The sequence below is a fragment of the Pelophylax lessonae genome (assembly GCF_965119305.1).
Source record: "Pelophylax lessonae genome assembly, chromosome: 2".
Lineage (NCBI taxonomy): Eukaryota > Metazoa > Chordata > Amphibia > Anura > Ranidae > Pelophylax > Pelophylax lessonae.
In genome coordinates, this window is record NC_138769.1 from 42,030,759 (window position 1) to 42,051,745 (window position 20,987).

General features: G+C 45.8%; 1 protein-coding gene across 5 annotated transcripts in view; it reads right to left on the bottom strand.

Annotated features, from left to right (window-relative positions):
• Window positions 1–5,956: 5,956 nt before the first annotated feature.
• The window catches only part of BCL9 (BCL9 transcription coactivator), a gene marked incomplete at its 5' end in the record, with an annotated part of 467,860 nt that continues 452,829 nt past the window's right edge, over window positions 5,957–20,987 (bottom strand). For 4 of the 5 annotated variants that reach the window (XM_082245780.1, XM_082245779.1, XM_082245778.1 and 1 more), the window contains 2 exons: window positions 5,957–7,850; window positions 14,356–14,613. In XM_082245780.1, the coding sequence (XP_082101906.1) occupies window positions 6,781–7,850; window positions 14,356–14,613 (1,328 nt within the window). In that variant the 3' untranslated portion in view covers window positions 5,957–6,780. The remainder of the gene's footprint in view (window positions 7,851–14,355; window positions 14,614–20,987) is intronic. The other variant, XM_082245782.1, reaches the window with a different exon arrangement.

Below are 20,987 nucleotides of genomic sequence, written 5' to 3' on the forward strand. Positions count from 1 at the left end.
GTACAGCGGCATAAGCACCTCTCCCTATACATCCAAGCATTCTGCTGGCATTTCGTGCTGCTCCATTACATTGTCTTCCCACCTTTAAGTCTGAAATAATTACTCCTAAATCCCTTTCCTCAGATACTGAGGTCAGGACTGTGTCAAATATTCTATATTCTGCCCTTGGGTTTTTACGCCCCAGGTGCATTATCTTGCACTTATCCACATTAAATTTCAGTTGCCAGAGTTCTGACCATTCTTCTAGTTTTCCTAAGTCCTTTTCCATTTGGCGTTTCCCTCCAGGAACATCAACCCCGTTACATATCTTTCTGTCATCAGCAAAAAGACAAACCTTACCATCGAGGCCTTTTGCAATATCACTTATGAAGATATTAAACAAAATTGGTCCCAGTACAGATCCCTGAGGTACCCCACTGGTAACATGACCTTGTTCTGAATGTTCTCCATTGACTACAACCCTCTGTTGTCTGTCACTCAGCCACTGCCTAATCCACTCAACAATATGGGAGTCCATGCTCAATGACTGCAGTTTATTGATGTCTTCTATGTGGGACAGTGTCAAAAGCCTTACTAAAATCTAGATATGCAATGTCTACTGCACCTCCACCGTCTATTATTTTAGTCACCCAGTCAAAAAAATCTATAAGATTTGTTTGACATGATCTCCCTGAAGTAAACCCATGTTTTTCATCTTGCAATCCATGGGATTTAAGATGTTCCACAATCATATCCTTTAATAGGGTTTCCATTAATTTGCCTACTATTTCCATTAATTTGTCCACCAGAACAGTCGGAGACTACGCTCACAGCAGAAGATCGTCCAGGTACCCCAGTACCGTGATCCCCCCGCTGACGCAACAATGCCAGCACGGGGGCCAACACTTTGGTCCGGCCTCTGCTCTTTAGGTCTTCACAAAAGGGTAACACCACAAACTGATCATACTCTCCCACGGCAAAGAGGAGGAAGCGCTGGTGACCAATACATATTGGAATGTGAAGGGAAGCGTCCTTGATGTCGATGGAAGCAAGACAGTCCCCCTGATGCAGGGATGCCAGTACCATATGAATGGACTCCATTTGGAACTTCTGCACGCGGCGCAAAGCAGTTTAGCGCCTTGAGGTTCAGAATTGGACGCACCTTGCCCTCCTTCCTGGGGACTGTAAACCGGTGAATAAAACCCCTGAAACGTTCCGAAGTCAGAACTAGGACAATCATCCCTTGGCTCAACAAGTCTTGCAGTGCCCCAAAGAGACCCCGTAAGCGGTCTGGGGACAGGCGCAAGTTGGAGGGAAAAGACCTTTCCGTAGGGTAAGAACAAAACTTGATCTTGAAGCTGGACCGTTTGACTTTGTGGAACCACTTGCCCTGTACCAGGGAGGTCCACGGGTACAGAAACCAGCCAGGAAAGACCTCCCCCCACCCTACATACGGTTGAGGGTGCCTCTTGATGCTGACGGAGCCTTGCTGGCAGGTGTGGAGAAGCCCGCTCTCAGCTTGCCAGACCAGGTTAATTTGGATCCTTGGGAGGAGGCCCTGAAGGGTTTTGATCCCTTGTCTTGAGACCCTGTGCAAAAAAAAAAAAAAAACTTTTAGCTGAGAAGGGTGGACCACGTCTTTGACGGGCTCCATGCCCTAACTAGCCTGCAGAAGAAAAGGTACTCTTCCCCCTGGTTAGACCCTTAATGATGTAATCCAGGGAAGCTCCAAACAGGCGATTTCCTAGGAAGGGGAGATTAGATAAGGCCTTCTTGGAAGACTGGTCCGAAGTCTGGTGCCCAACCAGCCACAGTGTACATATGGCGGGCCATAGCCTCCGCTTTTCTGTCAGCCGAGTACTGAAAGGCTGGGGACTCTTCAACCGGAATCATGGTTGCTTTGTTTAACCTAGAGACGGGAGTCCATCACAGGTGGGACAGTCCACTTTTTAAGCAGGGAGTCCTCATAAGGGTACCGCATAGCAAAGCGCTTAGGGACCACAAGGGGGCGTTTTGAACAACCCCAGTGTTTAGCAACAATTTTGTCAAAGTAAGCAGGAAAGGTGAACACCCTTACTGCTCTGGAGAGCTTGTGGCTGCCAAAAGGAATATGCTCATATTCCTCATATGCGGCATTAGCCGCATCCTCCATTTCTAAAGTCTCACGCACAGATACGATCAGTGCATCAACCAGCGCCTTTGCATGTGCGGCTACAGGAGCAGAGGAATAATCCTCCCTATCTGAGAAATCAGGGTGTGTGGACACAGACCCAACAGGGTGACTCGCGTCCATGGCGACCGAAACAGATTCAGGATGAGATAGATGAAGGCAGGGGACGCTTTTTGCTAGCCCGTTTCCCCAGGACCAAGTCCACCTTGGGCACCAAAGACTCCAGGACTGCAGTCAGTGCAGTAAGGGATTGTTGGGACCCGGAGGGCTCTGAGAGGGGATCAGGTGGGGAAATGTGCTCCAGGGAAAAAAGGGACCCACAAAAAAGGTGTAAAAAACACTGCTAGGGACACCCCCACCCCACCAACCGATCCTATAGCAGAGGGCAAGGACCCCACCAGACTCCCCACCTACCGATCAGGCACCGCAGCACCAGGCTATTTGAGTACACATGCAGCGATCAGGTAGAAAGATCCTGGAGTCAGCATCAGGGGATAAGGAGGGGCTACCACAGCGGATATATGCTTCACCAGTCATGGCCACCACTATTAACAATGAGAAACCACTAGAAAATGGCTGCTGAGGCTACACAAATATGGCCGTTGAATTGACAGCACACAGGCTACAAGAAAATGATGGCACCATGCTATTTGAGTACACATGCAGCGATCAGGAAGAAAGATCCTGGAGTCAGCATGAGGGGATAAGGAGGGGCTACCACAGCGGATATATGCTTCACCAGTCATGGCCACCACTATTAACAATGAGAAACCACTAGAAAATGGCTGCTGAGGCTACACAAATATGGCCGTTGAATTGACAGCACACAGGCTACAAGAAAATGGTGGCACCATGCGGCTCCCAAGAGCCCCAAAAACGACACCAGCAGGAAAGGGGGCCCTGGCAGGAGTCCCCCCACCAGGTACAACCCCCCTCCCAAAATCTGCTCATCCGGTCGCCAGCGGCAACCCCCCCAGCACCCCAGACTAACCTGAAAAGGTGATATGGCCTCCCCATGGGGGGGGGGGGGGGGGGGGAGTAGGCAGATGAGAGGCGAAGTGTCCACAGGACCACAGAGCGGGGGGGACGCTGCATGGAAAGGACAACCCGGGGGTCCGACTGTCCCGGGGAGGGGCCCACGTCCACCCCAAAACCCTCTATGGGGAGAGGGGGGACAGCTACTTACCATACCAGGAACAGGGTGGGCACTGCTCCAGACAGAACCTCCTCTCCATCAAAATGGGGGGCTGTCGGCCAGGAGGAACGCTGCGACTCAGGACAAGGCCAGGTCGTATTCACCCTCGCGAGACGTTTAACTTGCAGGCCAGCCCCCGTCCAGTGAAAAATTGCCCGGACCGAAGATCCCAGCAAGGAACTAGGCCCTTACTCCTGACTAGGCAGAAAAAAAAAAAAAAAAAACAGTACCTATAGCTGAGAGTGAGAGTATACCCCCTGGGACTGCCCATAGGCGTAGTCAAGCTTTTTTTCTGCCTAGTGTCCTACTCCTGTAGGGGGCAGTATAACTCAGTGGTGAAGATGACCAGGAGCTGTGTGTTAATCAGCGATAGAGGAAAAAGAAGCCGATTGGTTTCTTTGCATAGCTGAACCAGAATTTGCACTCTCCAGTTTTAGTAAATCAACCCCAATGTGTTTTGTAGGTGGATTGATAAACTTTACTGTGATTTGATTAGCGTAGAATATTGCATCATTACAACCATCCTGATGAAGCGGGAGGGGATTACTTTTTACTTCCTGCCAAAAGCCAAAACAGGAAGTGATAAGAAATCCCTCCCAAAGGTAGGGAATCCCTCATTTACCCCAAAAAGACATGGATGAGCGAGTTTGGGGTGGAGGAACTTGACTGGTCTTCACAGAGTCCGGACCTCAACCCCATACACCTTTGGGATGAATTAGAGCGAAGACTGCTAAGCCAGGCCTTTCCGTCCACATCTAGACAAAGGAAAGCCTGTGGCTGTGGTGTATCTGGACTTTGCCAAGGCATTTGACACAGTTCCCCACAAACCCTTACTGTACAAACTAAGGTACATAGGTATGGACCATAGGGTGAGTACCTGGATAGAGAACTGGATCCAGGGGAGAGTCCAGAAGGTGGTGATAAATGGGGAGTACTCTGATTGGGCGGGTGTGGAAAGTGGGGTCCCCCAAGGTTCTGTCCTGGGACCATTCCTGTTTAATGTATTCATAAATGACCTAGAGGAGGGGATATCTAGCACAATCTCAGTATTTGCGGATGATACTAAACTAAGCAGGGCAATATCTTCTATGCAGGATGTGGAAACCTTTCATGTAGACCTGAACAAAATAAAAGGGGTGGGCAACTACATGGCAGATGAGGTTTAATGTTGAAAAATGTAAAGTAATGCACTTGGACGTCAGAAACACGAAAGCAAGCTACTCACTAGGGGGGAACCTCTGGGTGAATCTAAGATGGAAAAGGACCTGGGTGTACTAGTGGACAACAGGCTTGGCAGTGGCATGCCAACAAAATACTTGCATGTATAAAAAAAAGGGGATTCACTCCAGAAATAGAGAGACTATTCTCCCACTCTACAAGACTCTGGCCACATCTGGAGTATTCTGTCCAGTTCTGGGCACCAGTATTCAGGAAGGATGTGCTGGAGCGAGTCCAGAGAAGGGCAAAAAAAAATTAGGGGAATGGAGGACATCAGCTATGAGGAAAGACTACAAGCACTGAACTTATTCTCTCTGGAGAAGAGACGCACGAGGGGGGATATCAATGTACAAATACTGTACTGGCGACCCTAGCATAAGGAACAAACTTTTCAGAGAAAGGGAATACAAAAAGACACGTGGCCACTCACTAAAACTAGAGGAAAAATGGTTTAACCTTAAAATACGTAAGGGGTTCTTTACTGTCAGAGCAGTAACTTTGTAACATCAGTGCCTGACCTCACGGATGCACTTCTAGAAGAATGGTTAAAAATACCCATAGACACACTCCTAAACCTTGTGGACAGCCTTCCCAGAACAGTTGAAGCTGTTAAAGCGGCTAAGGGTGGGGGCCAACTCAGTTTTTGAACCCTACGGACTAAGACTGGGATGCCATTAAAAATCATGTGTGTGTAAAGGCAATACTTTTGACAATATAGTGTATGTGTACAGGCAGCGTCAAGGAGTTAAAAAGTTTTGTATTTACTTACACTTTAATCTTGGAGGAAAATAAAAAAAAAAACTTTCTACAGCACCGTTGGAGATTATAGTACTATGTAATTAAAAAAAAAAAAAATGTGACTCAATCTGAAAGCAACTGCTAAAGACTGTAACTGCATTATACTGTGAACAAAGACTCCGCTCCATTTGTAAGAAATATATTTTATTTTTCCGACACCACAGCCCTGGCAAGTGGTTCTGTACCAAATTTAATGGAGATTACACAGAATGTTTAAACGCTGGGTAAGAGGGGACAAGAGGAAGAGTGAAAAAAAAAATAAAATAAAATAAAAATAACCGTCACAAAATGGAGAGAAAGAGAAGAGAGAAAAAAAATATATATAATATATATAAATCCCACAACTGGTTTCCACTCCCACATCATGAATCACTCAGGATTGCTCAGAGACAGGATGACTGGAGTTTACTGCATAATGTCTTGACTGTCCATGTATGTAACAGCATGAAGTCTGGCTTCTTGACAAAAGCATTGGAAAAGCGATAGCAAAAATACGACGTCAGCCTCTCCTACCTCCCTCCCCGGGGGAAAAAAAAAAAATTAAAAATACACATTGCGCAGAGAGGATTAAAAAAAAAAAAAAAAAGAGGGGGACATTAAACGCAGAATGAAACTTAAAGGGAACAAAAAATGGTTGTATTTGCTCTCCATAGAATGAAATTTCTATTTTTTTTTTTTTAATTTTTAGATTTTTTTTTTTAAAGAAAGGAGATCCCCCTAACTGGACTTTATAGTTCATTTTGTGCTTTTTTTTAATAATACTCTTTCTGTATGAGGTCTTAGTTTGGTTTACTATACACTGGAGTTAAAAGGAGGAAAGAAAAAAAAAAATTTAACAAGATTCTGAAGGTGGATTATCCACCGAAAGTAAACAGCACTGAATGAATCTCCTCTCACACACAAAGACTACAGTCTCTGCTAAAAATCCCTTTTACAATATTGTACAGTACACACAAAAAAAAAAAAAAAAAAAAAAAAGATAAATCGGGTTTGTCCTGAAGAAGCCAATCCAAACGACGTAAACATACAGGATGGTGCAACTCATGACAAATGGCAATTTTCAAAAACAGCTACGGATTTTTTTTTTCATTTTTTGTTTTTTTTGTTTTTTATCCCCCAAAAGCAGGTGCCATCATGGGATATCCAAGTCCACAAAAATATTTTTTAAAAAATAAATCTTAAGAAAAAAAAAAAAAAAAAAGAAGAAAGACAAAAAACAAAAACAAAAAAAAAAAAAAAAACACCTTGAATAAATGAAAGCAATGCTCAGATAAGTTCCATACATTCTTGAGTTTCCTCCAAAATCAACATTTGGGTCCTTTTTTCACCTATTGCATGGCCAAAATGGGACTCCTTACATATTAAAAGTTTTCTCAGGAGACAATCTCACTTCTACAATTTTTAACAAGTCTGTAGCAGCTTAAAACATCATATTCCCCGGATTGCCAGGTCCTTGGCTGAAACCACCCATCCCAACATCAGTAGGCATTCCTCGTGGGCGCATTTGAGGGGGAATCATGAGGTTTTGTTGAGGTCCCATCATCCCCTGCATTGACATCAACATGTTCGGAGATCCCACAGGTCCTGGGTGACTATATAGTACTCCGGGCATTCGCTCCTTTCCCGGCATCATCCCCACCCCTCCCGGATTCCCCATCATAGTTAGTTGGCCAGGCATTCCTGATTGTGCTGGTGACATCATGCGATGGTGAGGTCCAATCATGCTTTGCTGAATAAAACCTGGAGGCCTCATAGAATTGTGGCCAGGCATGTCCACTGGGCCAGGACCTCCCATACCCCCCATTGGAAGACCCATCCTTGGATTCGGCTCCCCCATCATGCCAGGCAAGTGTGAAAAACCAGGTCCTTGTTGCGGCTTTCTGCCCGGGACTTCCCCACGAGGGAAATACTGCAGTGTTTGACTGGGTTTCTCGGATGGAATAATCCTTGATAGGTCAAACTCTGGAATACCAGAGGCCCCTGGTCTGATAACTTCCTGTAGGTCTGGGTCTGTGAAAACTGAAGACATATTATTTCCCATAACACCAAAGGAATCTGGTCCTCCAGGGCAACCCGACTTACAAAGTGTTGGGTCTGCATTTGGCGGAAGGTTGCCAGGACGATTTAAAGGTCCCTCTCCTGGAAAGCCCATCCCGGGTGGAAAGTTTCCCTGGCCTCCGTTAGGGCCGTTGTGTGGAAAAGGAACTTGTGGAGGCGACTGGACTGGAGGAAAGCCTTGGGCAAAAGCCATGCGTCCCTGAGGCACCATGGGAGGATCTTGGGAGCCGTGACCCATCATAGCGTTGTGTGGCATCATCCCCCCACCCATAGGACCTCCGTGAGGAGGTACGTTGGGTGGCATGGCATTCGGAGAGGGCATCTGGCCATGCGAGAGAGGTTGCGTCATGCCCATGGGACTTAGTGTTGGCATGGAAACACCGCCGTGTGGTCCGGGCATCTTCGAAGGATTCTGGGAATTCATGCCCATACCTGCAAAGAAAGGAGATAAAAAATCTGTTCAGAGAACAAGAATATCACTCCATGAAACAAAAGATGTATAGTCAGACAACCTCAGGCCCTCAAATTTAAAGTAATGTATATACTGATGCTCACAGTAAACCGATTATTCTTTTCACTTACTGGATTGACACAAATCCAACTAACTTTTCTTTTTAAACCAATACCAGTCTCAGTTCAATCAGTAGGAACAGTTAATACCAGAGTGGCTTGGCCTTACAGATGTTAGGTAACGAGAGTCTGTTTAATTGGCTAATAAAGGCAAATGTGAGGGCTGCCGCTGACTTCCCACCCATATAAATTTCTGGGTGAGCAGAAATATGAAAGAAAAATATGAAGCTGGTGTGTACTTTCCGGAGAGCTTCTTATAAGGATCTCTCCATCTACACATTTACTTCAGAGGGTACTTCACTTTTTCTGGCATCCTTTAATGACCTGATAAACACCGCTAATGTAAATGCACAATAAAGTTACCTAACGACATTAGTCAATGTTTTCCATCAAGGAATAGCAACACTTCATGACCACCAACACCACGCCCTCCCCCATCCGTAGAAACAAGCAAATATTTCTATAGGTATCTTACCAGCTTGCTGACCGCCCTATAGCAGACTTGGGCCCCTATTAAACAGGCTTTACGATCCGATCCACCTGTCAGTTTTTCAGGCGGACCGGATCGGATGCTCCATGCAGCATCGGATGTCAGCGGATACATCTCCGCTGACACCCGCTGCTATCCGATCCAATCCTGTCCGTGAAATCCAGACGGATGGTGGGGCTATTTTCCATCCGTCTGGAGGATCTGATGAGAACAGACAGGCGTTCCGTTCTCATCTGATCTCCCCATAGAGCAAAGTGGGGATCTGACCGCTCCGTCTCTGCACACAGAGCAGAGAGATGGGGCCGTCATCTGCCTGCTCAGCTGGGATTGGCGGATCGATCCCCCGCTAGGCAGAATGGACTCTGTTGGGCACACCGTGAGTGTGAGTATTGGGCCATACACACTATAAGATTTTCTGAAGACTTTTTCCTTTAGATTTACCAAATCCATATAATATGAGGTCAAACCTAAACACTTTCAATTTGTATGCAATCTGGCAGGCCCTTGCACTACATAGAAAAGGTAAATCTGAAGGAAAAAGTCTTCAGAAAATCTTATAGTGTGTAAGACCCTTAAGGAGCCTAACTGCTCCAGGGTAGCTGCTCGTACATATACACGACTGTCACAGAAGAGGATTAGCAGGTGCCGACCAACCGGCAGTCACTGATCGTCGGGCAAAAACCACACATAACTGAGCTCTGTCTAAGTAAACAACACAGAGCTCCGTCCTGACGGGGATAGTGATGATTTTCATTCCCTCATCCATCACTTTCCTTCGTAAAAGCACCACACTGTGTGCACAAAAACACTGGCTAGGCACACATTTTAACCCTTTGATCACCCTAGATGTTTAACCCCTTCCCAGCCAGTGTTATTAGTACAATGACAGTGCATATTTTTAGCACTGATCACTGTATTAGTGTCACTGGTTCACACAAAATGTCAAAATGTCCGCCGCAATATCGCAGTCCCGCTATAAGTCGCTGATCGCAGCCATTACTAGTATAAAAATAAAAAATCCAGTATATGTATCCCATAGCTTGTAGACGCTATAACTTGATAAACCATCAATATACGTTTATTGGGATTTTTTTTTTTTTTTTTACCAAAAACGTAGCAAAATACAGATTGGCCTAAATTCATTAAGAAATTTGATTTTATTAGATGTGTTTGATAGCAGAAAGCAAAATATATATATTTTTTTCTACAACATTTTTGGCTTTTTTGTTTATAGCGCGAAAATTAAAAAAGCAGAGGTGATCAAATACAGCCAAAAGAAAGCTCTATTTGCAGGGAAAAAAAATAAATTGCAGTTATGTACGGTGTTGCATGACTGCGCAACGGTCAGTTAAAGTAACGCATTGCTGCATTTCAAAAAATGGCCTAGTCATGAAGGGGGAGTAAATCTTCCAGAGGCCAAGTGGTATTAACCACTTGCCGACTGCCGCACGACTATTTACGTCGACAGTCAGCCCCTCACAGGCAGAGTGAAGTAGATCTACGTCACTAGCCTGTGAGGGTCTAGGGAGCGAGCGCGCGCCCCCGGACCGTGGTCACGGACCCCCCCCGCGCGTGTGACCGGCGGACCCGATGTCCGCCGGTCACTCGGCGATCGACGCTGCAGAGGGAGAAAGGCAGGCGGCTAGTGTAAACAAGCCACCTGTCATTCTCCCCTGTGTAGAAACAGTGATCATACGGTTCTATGTAGGACCGTTGATCACTGTTCCTACAGCTCAAGCCACAGCCAATCACAGTTAGAATCACGCCCCTAGGGACACACATAACCCCTCCCTCTCAAAAAAGTTAACCCCTTCACTGCCAGTGTAATTTTACAGTAACGGTGCATATGTATAGCACTGATTACTGTAGAAATGTCACTGATACCCCCAAAAGTGTCAAAAATGTCAGTCAAGGGTCCGATCAGTCCGCCGCAATGTCGCAGTACCGCAAAAAAAAAAAAAAAACGCAGATCGCCGCCATTACGCGTAAAAAAAAAAAAAAAATGATAAAAATCTTTCCCTTTGTTAGTAAACGCGATAACTTTTAGTAAACTTACATTTTATTTTTGGGAGAATTTCATATAAAAAAAAATGTGAAAAATATTGCTATTTTTGCAAAATTGACGCTCTTTTTTTGTTTATAGCGCATGATCAAAAATCACCAAAAGAAAGCTCTGTTTGTGGGAAAAAAAGGACGTCAAATTCGTTTAGGTACAGTGTCGCACGTCCGCGCAATTGTCCGTTAAAGTCACGCAGTGCCGAATCGCAAAATAGGCCCTGGTCAGGAAGGGGGTAAAATCTTCCGGGGCTTAAGTGGTTAAAGTCAAAAACATGTTTTTTTACTTTAATACATTCCCTGCATTAAGGTAAAAAATGCCCTACTGCTTGTCCTACTCCTCCTCATTTCTTAACACGTACCTGGCTCTTGTCACCGATCCAGTGTAGTCTTGGATGCAACACCCTCCCCTCATTTCCTGGTCTCACAGGAGATACTGAGGGCATCAGGAGCCATGAGCTCCTGCTGCTGTCAAACTCCTGTGAGATACCTTTCTGTGCAATATCGCTGCACAGAGAGGTTAAGTAGAACATCTTTTATTTTACCCAAAAGTAAAATATATTTTCCTTTAGTATCATTATATGCACATTTCCAAACACTGCTAAAGGATTAACAGTAAAAACATGGGTGTTGGGTCAAGGGGTTATACCCATGACACGCTAAAGTGCAACTTTAAGGCGTAAAGGGTGGAGTACTATGTTATAAAGATTTGGGGCAGGGGTGACAACACTACTTGGGATGTCAGTTCAGCAGAGGCAGAGTTGTCAACTCACTATAGAAAGTGAGGCACTAAAATTTCTGGCAGATGTGAAGGGATTTTTTTTCCACGGCAAGAACAAGAAAACAGACCTGGGGAGGAACCTGGAATGAAGCTGTGTCTTGGGTACTTCTGTAACTTCATATTCATTTTGAGATTTAAATCCCTAAATCTACTTTTAGTTTGATTAAAATCATGCCTTGCTGTATTTAAAAGCAGAGTTCCAGCCTCAAAAATTTTTTTTTTTAGATAAAAATACCCCCGGGACAGTCAGGGCTAGTGCATTTCAGCAACGATAGCCTCTGAATTGTCCCATTTCATTTACATTTTAGAAGAAATACTTACCTTGAAAATGTCTTGTCCAGCGCTGCCATCTCAGGTGTGGGCAGCTGAAGCCGGAGCGTCCTCTTCGGTGACGTCGGAGTCCCAGAATGCCCTGCTCGTCACTTCCGGTGCAGGCGTGTCATCCCTGCACAGCTTCTGAGCATGCCCAAAAGCTGTTCAGCAGGGAATGCCGTGCCTGCACTGGAACTGACGAGCTAGGCCGGTGCAGGCGCATTGACTCCTGGGATCGATGACGCTCATCTCCTAGGAGCCAATGCAAGAAGTAAGGGCGCGGGCACAGAGGGAGGAAGTGGAAGGAAGGTAAGTATATTTTCTTCAAAAACAAGGTAAGTGAACGAAAAAAAAAAAAAATTGTCATTATGCAATTCTTTTTCAGGTAATCTACAGCAAGCGGATGGGGCAAAGTTCATTTTGAGGCTGGAACTCCGCTTTAATGTACTCCAATACTCCAAGCAGAAAAAAATAAATTCACCTTGCAGAGCCCAACAGCCCCCCACGGGTAAATCTAGCGGTGGAGGAATAAGCTGTAATACTTGTCTTATTGCGGTTGATTTACTAAAACTGCAGAGTGCTAAATCTGGTGCAGCTGTGCATAGTAGCCAGCTTCCAACTTCAGCTTGTTCAATTAGGCTTTGACAATAAAACCTGGAAGTCGATTGTTTTCTATGCAAAGCTGCACCAGACTTTGCACTCTCCAGTTCTAGTAGATCAACCGCATTGAGTGCTCTTGCAGGCTTTCTCACGCTATGTGAGTGGACCGTTGAAGCTCCTTCCCTTTGGCATTTTGCACAGGGGTCACACTCAAACATCATAATATTGCTACATTACAAGAGCTCCTTTAAATGGGTTTTTGGAGGCAATCTGTTGCCGCTTCATCGCCTGTGTTAAACATTGCAGCCTGTTACACCGCAACTGCGTGCGTTACACATGGTTGCAATGTGGCCCTATCGACTTGAATGGATTACATTTGGTGGTAATACTGCCTGGCACATGCTACCTGTGCCATAAATGTTGCTGCGCCCAACACTGTGGGGGCTTATACTAACATGGCCGCTGATGGCCGGATGCCGCGATCCCGGAAGACGGGCAACTGGACATGTCGCCCGTCATACAGGTGAGCGGGCGGCACGGCGGGGGCTCGTTCTTAGGTATTTCATAATGAGCTAGTATGCGATGCATACTAGCTCATTATGTGTTTCTCTTTCAGGTTACAGAAAAAAAAAAAATGTTCATGGGTTTACAACCTCTTTAAGACACGCCAACATACGTGTGGTGGCAAAGGATGGGTTTAAATGCCCACACACCACAAAAATGCATTGGGCGGTTGTTTATGTGCTGAGAACATGCTCACTACATGGCTACAGATTGGTAGCCGTGGGGGATCAGTTTCTGATCAGGTTACGGTTGCGACAGCGATCACGATTGCTGATTCTTCCCGGCCCTCGGGTGTTCTGAAGGGATGCCAAGGCGGGTTAAACAAAATCAGGGTTTTTTTTTTTTTTGCCAATTATAATTCTAACCTGGAAATCCTAGCCTGCCAGTAACAGCGCTTCTTGTTGCAAACGGGCAATGCCAAGTGAATTCCCTACAAAAAGCAGCAGCGTTGTCAGCCATGCATGCTCCTTTAGTTGCTTGTTATTCTCCTTTAGTTGCTTGTTGGGCTACCCTTCTGATAGGCCCAACACCCAACTAAAAGAGTGCTCACAGCAGACTGAAAATGCTGCTAAAGCTGGGTACACACTGATTGGGTTCAACATCATAAAAACAAAGAAACGTTCAGATGGGCGTACCAACACAAGCGATATTGGTGTGGCAATCTCCCCTGCTGTTGTATTGAATTCTGACAGCCGAAAGGCTCTCCCCTACCCCCCCTCCCCCATTGCCTGCTGGTTGTTAAACTTCTGTCAGAGAGATAGCTGTACACAATGACCGGAAAATCCGCCAGTTCAGCAGGATTTTAAGCCAGTGTGTAGCCAGCTTAACTGTGAACCAAAGTCAGATTTTTATTGTATTCTAATGCACAGAGGAGACCTGGGCAAGGGTGGCAAGACTAAGGATTTCGTAGCCAGCGTGGTCAGCAAACTGGAGAAAATTAGGTGGTCAATTAATTCTAATCACAAGAGGACAAGTTGGCACTTGGAATGTCATCCAACAATGCTTATGCTTTATTGCAAAAACATGTATAACAGGTGTAAAACTACCAACATGCTTCAGCCGTCAGGCCTTATGCCCATGATTAAAGCCTGAAGGACGAAACGCGTTGGCTGTTTTACAGCGGTTATACATGTTCTTGCAATAAAAGGATAACCATTATTGGATGCCATACCGAGCGCCAACTTCTGTTGCGATTTGTGTCATCAGAGGCTTCTGCAGCCTGTAGGCCTGAGCACCAGGCGGAGCTGGGATGTGAGACAGTGAAAGTGCTTATACATCTGTATTCGTCCAATGAATTCTGGCAGTTGAGCAGAAACATTTCTATACTTGCAGCATTTATAAAGATTTAAAAAAAACATCCAACATGAAGAAATGTGCGTGTACTGCAGATATGTACTGAATTTTCCTATATTTTGACAGAGGATGGAGAAAAAGCAGAGAACAGTGACCTCACCACTGGTGTCCTTCAGTGATATAAGTTGTCAGTGGTCGATTCAACACACTAGTGCCCCACAACCAAAATATCAGTTTTGGATGGACTGTTTTGCTGGCAGCGGCCGATTTACCTGGCATGTTATTCATAGATGGTAAGTTGGGTGAGCGGGCAGGAGGGGAATCGTCGTCCGAACTTGCCACCGTCTTGATGGCATCGTGGTAAAGAGGCGTGGAGCTGGGCATAGCAAACTTTGACATCCTAGACATCATAATGGAGAGAGGATTCTGGGAGAGGGTGGGCTCAGATGCCATCGTGTAACTAGTGCTGGAGGGAAGACTTCCAGGGTGATTTATTGGCGCTGATTGGCTGACTGGTGGAGGGGGGCCTCCTGTGACCAAAAAAAAAAAAATAAAAAATTAATTAGAAAGTGACCTTTATAAAAACAAAGCTAAAGGCCAACTCCATCCATAACTGATATTTCAGCGCTGTGTGACTGATGGCGAGCTGAATCACATGCTGGCTTCTTATATCTTTGAGGGCCACCAGTGGTGAGATGTCCTCACCAGAAGTCTTAGTTTCAACCCAACTGCAGCGGCCAATAACAGAGCCAAAAATGATGGTCCTGCTCCCGTGGTGGATTCTCCATATTCTAGACCAGTTAGGGAATCCAGCTGCTGGAGAAGTGACACTGCTGCAGGGGGCGGAGACAAATTAACGCGACAAAATCACGCCGCTGGAGTCTCAGAGACATAAGAAGCCGACGTGCGATTCAATACCATTGTCGCCCACCTAAAACTGAAATATTAAGTTTGGGAGGAGATGGCCTTTCATGAGAATTACACCATAAAGAACTTGTACGTTGCCACAAATCTTAAATCAAACATTACTAGAACAGTGCATGCTAACTTATAGATAGAAGATTTATATTCACACCCATGTATGCTTTAAGTTGAAAACTCCATAATGTAGTAAACAATATGTATTGGATAAAAACACACTCACAAAAGGGGAAGCTTGTGCAAAACAGTAAAAGTTAAAGCTTCTGCCTCTGGAGCCCGGAGTTGTCCGGCATCCTCTCCATCCGGGCTCTGGCTTCCATCCCTGGCCCTATTGTCTTCCTGAAACAGCGGATCCCTCCTGCCTGTGCTCTGCTCCCCCCGATCACAGCTGAGGCAGGGGAATAACACAGCAGCTCCGGGATCAAGGGGCAGCAGCTTTGACTTTTACCGCTATGCACAAGCTTCCCCTTTTGTGAGTGTGTTTTTATCAATAAATATTGTTCACCTTGTTTACTACACCAAGTGTGTTTTTATCATTAAAGAAGTTGTAAAGGCAGAAGTTTTTTATTCCTAATGCATTAAATGCATTAAGATAAAAAGCCTTCTGTGTGTAGCAGCCTCCCCAATACTAATCCCTTCTCTATCCAGCGATGTCCACGAGTCCCTCGGCCATTCGGGACTCCCTCCTTATTGGCTGAGACACAGCAGCTGCGCCACTGGCTCCCGCTGCTGTCAAAGTCAGTTAGCTAATCAGGAGAGAGAGGAGGCGGGACGGAACGGCAGCTCTGAGTCTGAACGGACACACGGAGCGGCAGCTCGGCTGCCCCTATAGCAAGCTGCTTGCTGTGGGGGCACCCGCCAGGAAGGAGGGGTCAGGAGCAGCAATGAGGGACCCCAGAAGAGGATGTGGGCTGCTCTGTGCAAAATTAACTGTGCAGCGAGGGTAAGTATAACATGTTTATTAAAAAAAAAAAAAAAAAAAAACACTTAAATATCGTTCACCTTGTTTACTACACTATGGAGGTTGCACTTGTTCTTTCCCTTTTGTTTTCACAGCATCCCATCAATCACCCATGGCTGCTTCAAGCTGCACCTTCTAGCTAGTAATCAGTGACAATGTGTATAGTCCATTGGGCTACCCCCGCCTCATTGTTTAGATTTGGTCTCAGTTTTAACTATGCAACTTTTAGTCCCCGTTCACACTGGGGCGACACTGGTTGCTCGCCATAGAAAAGCTATGGACCCGTTCTAATAGGAGCGAAACAAGTCGCTCCGACTTAGAAAAAGGGTCCGGAGCTTCTTTGGGGCGACCCGGAGCGACCTGCATAGACTTCAATGTTATGAAGTCCGTGCCGGCCGCTCAGAGGTCGCGGTGCGAGCAGCGCGCCACAACCTATGAGGTCGCCACGACCTATGAGGTCGCCCCGGCAAGTCGGATCGCCCCAGTGTGAACGGGGCCTTACAATCATGTTTTATGGTTTGTTACATTGCCACACAAACATTTCCTTGAGACCCTTTCATTCCCACCAACAGGGTTATCGTCACCACACTTGGCACATTTATATAGATTTTAGCCTCTGAAGAGCACTCTGCAGTTTATCACTCTTCAGAGTGCAGTTGACAGGGATTGAGTTGATGTGTGGCCTGTTTTAACATTTTCACATTTTATACAATCCTTGCTTTGCAGTGGGCCGAACTATCCCTCCAGGGTTATGCACTGCTGGGCAGTTTTCCCTGTCCCTTGCTTTTGGTTTACTCTGAAAACAACCACTGAAAGTCGTAACTGAAGCTAATAAACAATTTCTCAGCTCCTCAGTGTGCATAACAATATGCTCAAGTTTTACCATTACTACTAAAGAGACCCTGTTAAGCTTAGTAAACACGATCAGAAAATCGTATGATAATCTGATCGCTCGTACACAGCTTTCGAGAGCCTATCAGGACAGGTCGTGCGAAATTATCCGAAGGGAAAAGCATGAAAATATTTTTCGTATGATACCAGAACGTACGATTTTTGTTTATTCAGTAGTTTTCGTCTGAAAATACAACACAAATACAATACGTTAGATAACTTCCAAATTTTTATTCGGTCGTACAAGAATTTTTGTAACCTCTTCATTTTCGATAGAGAGTAGCATGCAAAAAACACCCCAAAAAAAAAAAAAAAACGGACGATCATTCGTCCGATAATCTTTCATTGCGTGTACCAGGCTTTATGTTGTCCATTCAAGGCAAAGTCACAGGGTGTGTTTCTATCCAGAGTAATCTATCCTTTTCTATTGTTCAGCCCAACTGGGGAAATCTTAACCTGTATGGCTAGCCTTAAATTCAGCCAAAATGGTCCCTTCAGATTTGGCTGGAATATTGTGCTGGAACTGATAATCATAGAGTGTCCACTAGATGGCACCTGCAACAGCTTCCTATTAGATGGGATTGTTTTCCTATGAGCCAACGGCATGGTATGAAGATCTGACGTGCTGGAAAATGTCTAGTCGCGTCTTAGTAGAGAGCAAAACTTAAGTTTGTTCGTTCAGTTGTTCAGCAGTATACATATATCAGTTGACTGATTTAGCGACTTATTGGCAGTCACTTCATTTGAAGCACATTGACATCTATGAGCTTCTAATACAATTGTTAACGAATAGTCAAATCTTCCAGTAGCAAAAGATTAAAATCCCAAATGTGGCTCATGGTTTAGGGCTCAGTTTTGCTTTACAGTCCCTACCCTACCACCCAAACACCTGCCTTACCTATTAAAGCACACAACATTTAGTTTTAATTTGAAGGAAACTATTCAAACACCCAGGGAATAAACTGTACATATAATAATGAATACATAAGCTATAATAAATATAGAAAACAAGCAGAGGTTACCTTCACTGAAAATTGCTGGTTGTAGGTGTATGCAAATTTCAATTTTTCCTGCAAAAATAAAGCTCAGTCCGCCCCTCTTGCATGCCACACAGTGGTTGAGTTCATGCTTGTTGGGACACGAGTCCGAAGCCGCCTGAGCTTTCCCGTCTGGAAGTTGTCAAAGTCAACAGCCAATCATAGACCCTGGAGGCATTCCCCACTGCTGCACATATACACGCCCTTTACATGTGTGCAGCTGCAGGCTAGGGAATGCCTCCGTCCATTATGATTAGCCATCGGTTTGGACAACTTTCCGGCAAGATAGTTCAGGCGTGTTCAGATCATACCTGAATTCATCACTACTGCCAAAGGCTCCCTACTGGCCATTGAAGTATAAACAGGGAAGTCCTGCATCAATCTTGACTTAAGGTGTAAGCTAACCTTTTCACAAATTTTTTTTTTTTTAAAAAGGACACTCTACAGTGCCTGACCGTCGTCTCCAGCATCCTGCCTGCAGTCCCTGCCCGTCGTCTCCTGCATCCTGCCCGTCGTCTACTGCATCCTGCCCCCAGTCCCTGCCCGTCTACTGCATCCTGCCCGCAGTCCCTGCCTGTCTACTGCATCCTGACCACAGTCCCTGCCCGTCTACTGCATCCTGACCGCAGTCCCTGCCCGTCTACTGCATCCTGACCGCAGTCCCTGCCCGTCTACTGCATCCTGACCGCAGTCCCTGCCCGTCTACTGCATCCTGACCACAGTCCCTGCCCGTCTACTGCATCCTGACCGCAGTCCCTGCCCGTCTACTGCATCCTGACCGCAGTCCCTGCCCGTCTACTGCATCCTGACCGCAGTCCCTGCCCGTCTACTGCATCCTGACCGCAGTCCCTGCCCGTCTACTGCATCCTGACCGCAGTCCCTGCCCGTCTACTGCATCCTGACCGCAGTCCCTGCCCGTCTACTGCATCCTGCCCGCAGTCCCTGCCCGTCTACTGCATCCTGCCCGCAGTCCCTGCCCGTCTACTGCATCCTGCCCGCAGTCCCTGCCCGTCTACTGCATCCTGCCCGCAGTCCCTGCCAGTCTACTGCATCCTGACTGCAGTCCCTGCCAGTCTACTGCATCCTGACTGCAGTCCCTGCCAGTCTACTGCATCCTGACTGCAGTCCCTGCCAGTCTACTGCATCCTGACTGCAGTCCCTGCCCGTCGTCTACTGCATCCTGACTGCAGTCCCTGCCCGTCTACTGCATCCTGCCCGCAGTCCCTGCCCGTCGTCTCCTGCATCCTGCCCGCAGTCCCTGCTCGTCGTCTCCTGCATCCTGCCCGCAGTCCCTGCCCGTCGTCTCCTGCATCCTGCCCGCAGTCCCTGCCCGTCGTCTCCTGCATCCTGCCCGCAGTCCCTGACCGTCTCCTCCTGCATCCTGCCCGCAGTCTCTGAGCGTCTCCTGCATCCTGCCCGTCGTCTCCTGCATCCTGCCCGCAGTCCCTGCCCGTCGTATCCTGGATCCTGACTGCATTGTCACTATCTTGCCCAAGCCAGGACTGACTCAGACTTCAGCAAGCTGTCTGCTGAAAACTGGTCACACAAGTGCAGAATGAACTGCACTCCTGTGATCCATAGAAGTACAGCCAAACGAGTTTTGGCTGTACTTCTCTTTTAACCACTTGCCAACTATGATATGTTTATAACTGGCATGGTAGACAAGTGCTCACAGCTTCCTTGGTATCGGCTTTAAAAGTCGGCCAAAGGCTTTCCAATAAAAGTGATCCGGGCGGCTGTACAGTCACCCAATCACTTTTATGGGGATATCCCTGATCCTTCCTGTGACTTATGACCACAGGAGCCATGTGTATTATGTCCATCTCGAGGTCACAGCTGGAATTACTTGTCTAATGTAGCAGGAGGATGCAGCTAATTAAGCATGGTCTGCGACTAATTAGCTGCACTGGAGGGCAGGGGAGGCATTGGGGGGGTCTAATAGATCCCCAAAGCTTCCATAAAGAAGACCTGTCAACCTGCGGAATTCTATCACATGGGAGGCTTGTTAGCCCATAGGATAGCAATAACATTAAAAAAAAAAAAGAAAAATCAAAAAAAAAAAGTTTTTCGAAGCACCCCTTTTCACAGCCCATATAAAAAGAAAAACAGCATAGAGTGAGCATGTGTATGTAAAAATTATTTGTGCAACACATTTGAGGTAATGTCATGAAAGTCAGAGTAAGTGCAATCATTCTAGGTTAAAAGCTTTTTAAATCATAAGCTTTAGAGAACTTTGCGTACCATAGTTTTTCGCAGTTCCGCGAGCATGTGCAGTTTAAAGGCTTTTCGGGTTTGGTATCCATTTACTTCATGCAACCCCTTGTTTTATAATTTACAAAGAAAACTGGGTATAATCTTCGGTTTGCACTAAAACACATTTTAGTATATATATATATTTTTTTTTAATGAAAATATGCATTTGATAAATAGTAGCACAAATATATGAAAAAAAAAAAAACTACCACCATTTTTTCCCCAGGGTCTCAGCTTTCAGAATATATATACTTTATTTTTGGAGGGAGGTAACATAGCAAAAAAAAAAAAAAAATGTAGATTTTAATGCGTGCAAAAAAAAAAAAATTGCCCCAGCGAGTGGTTAAAGTCTTATGGACATGCAGAGCGGGGCTCAGGAAAAACCACACACGAGTACCCCTATAGCAAGCAACTTGCAGGGGGATGCTGCAGCCTGTGCTTACAGCTCTGTGTGTAAGTAATTTTACACAGACAGCTGTCACAGATCACACAGAATACAGCCACCCCCACACATATGCTACACCAAGCACCACTGTCCCTGTCCCATAAACATCAGTCTAAGTGTCCCCCTGAACAGCTGTACCAGTGCACAAAACATGTCAGTATCCCCATGAACATCTATATCTGTGAACAAAAACATCTGCAAGTGCTCCATCAACATCTGTCAGTGTCCACAATCAACATCTGTCAGAGAGTGTTCAAGTGCACAAAAGCATGTTATTGTACCAGTATCCCACCAATAAAAAAATTCAATTTAAAGTTAGCAGCTGAAAATACTGTAACTGCTGACTTAATATAAGGACACTTACCTTTCCAGGGAGCCCGCAATGTCGGCACTCAA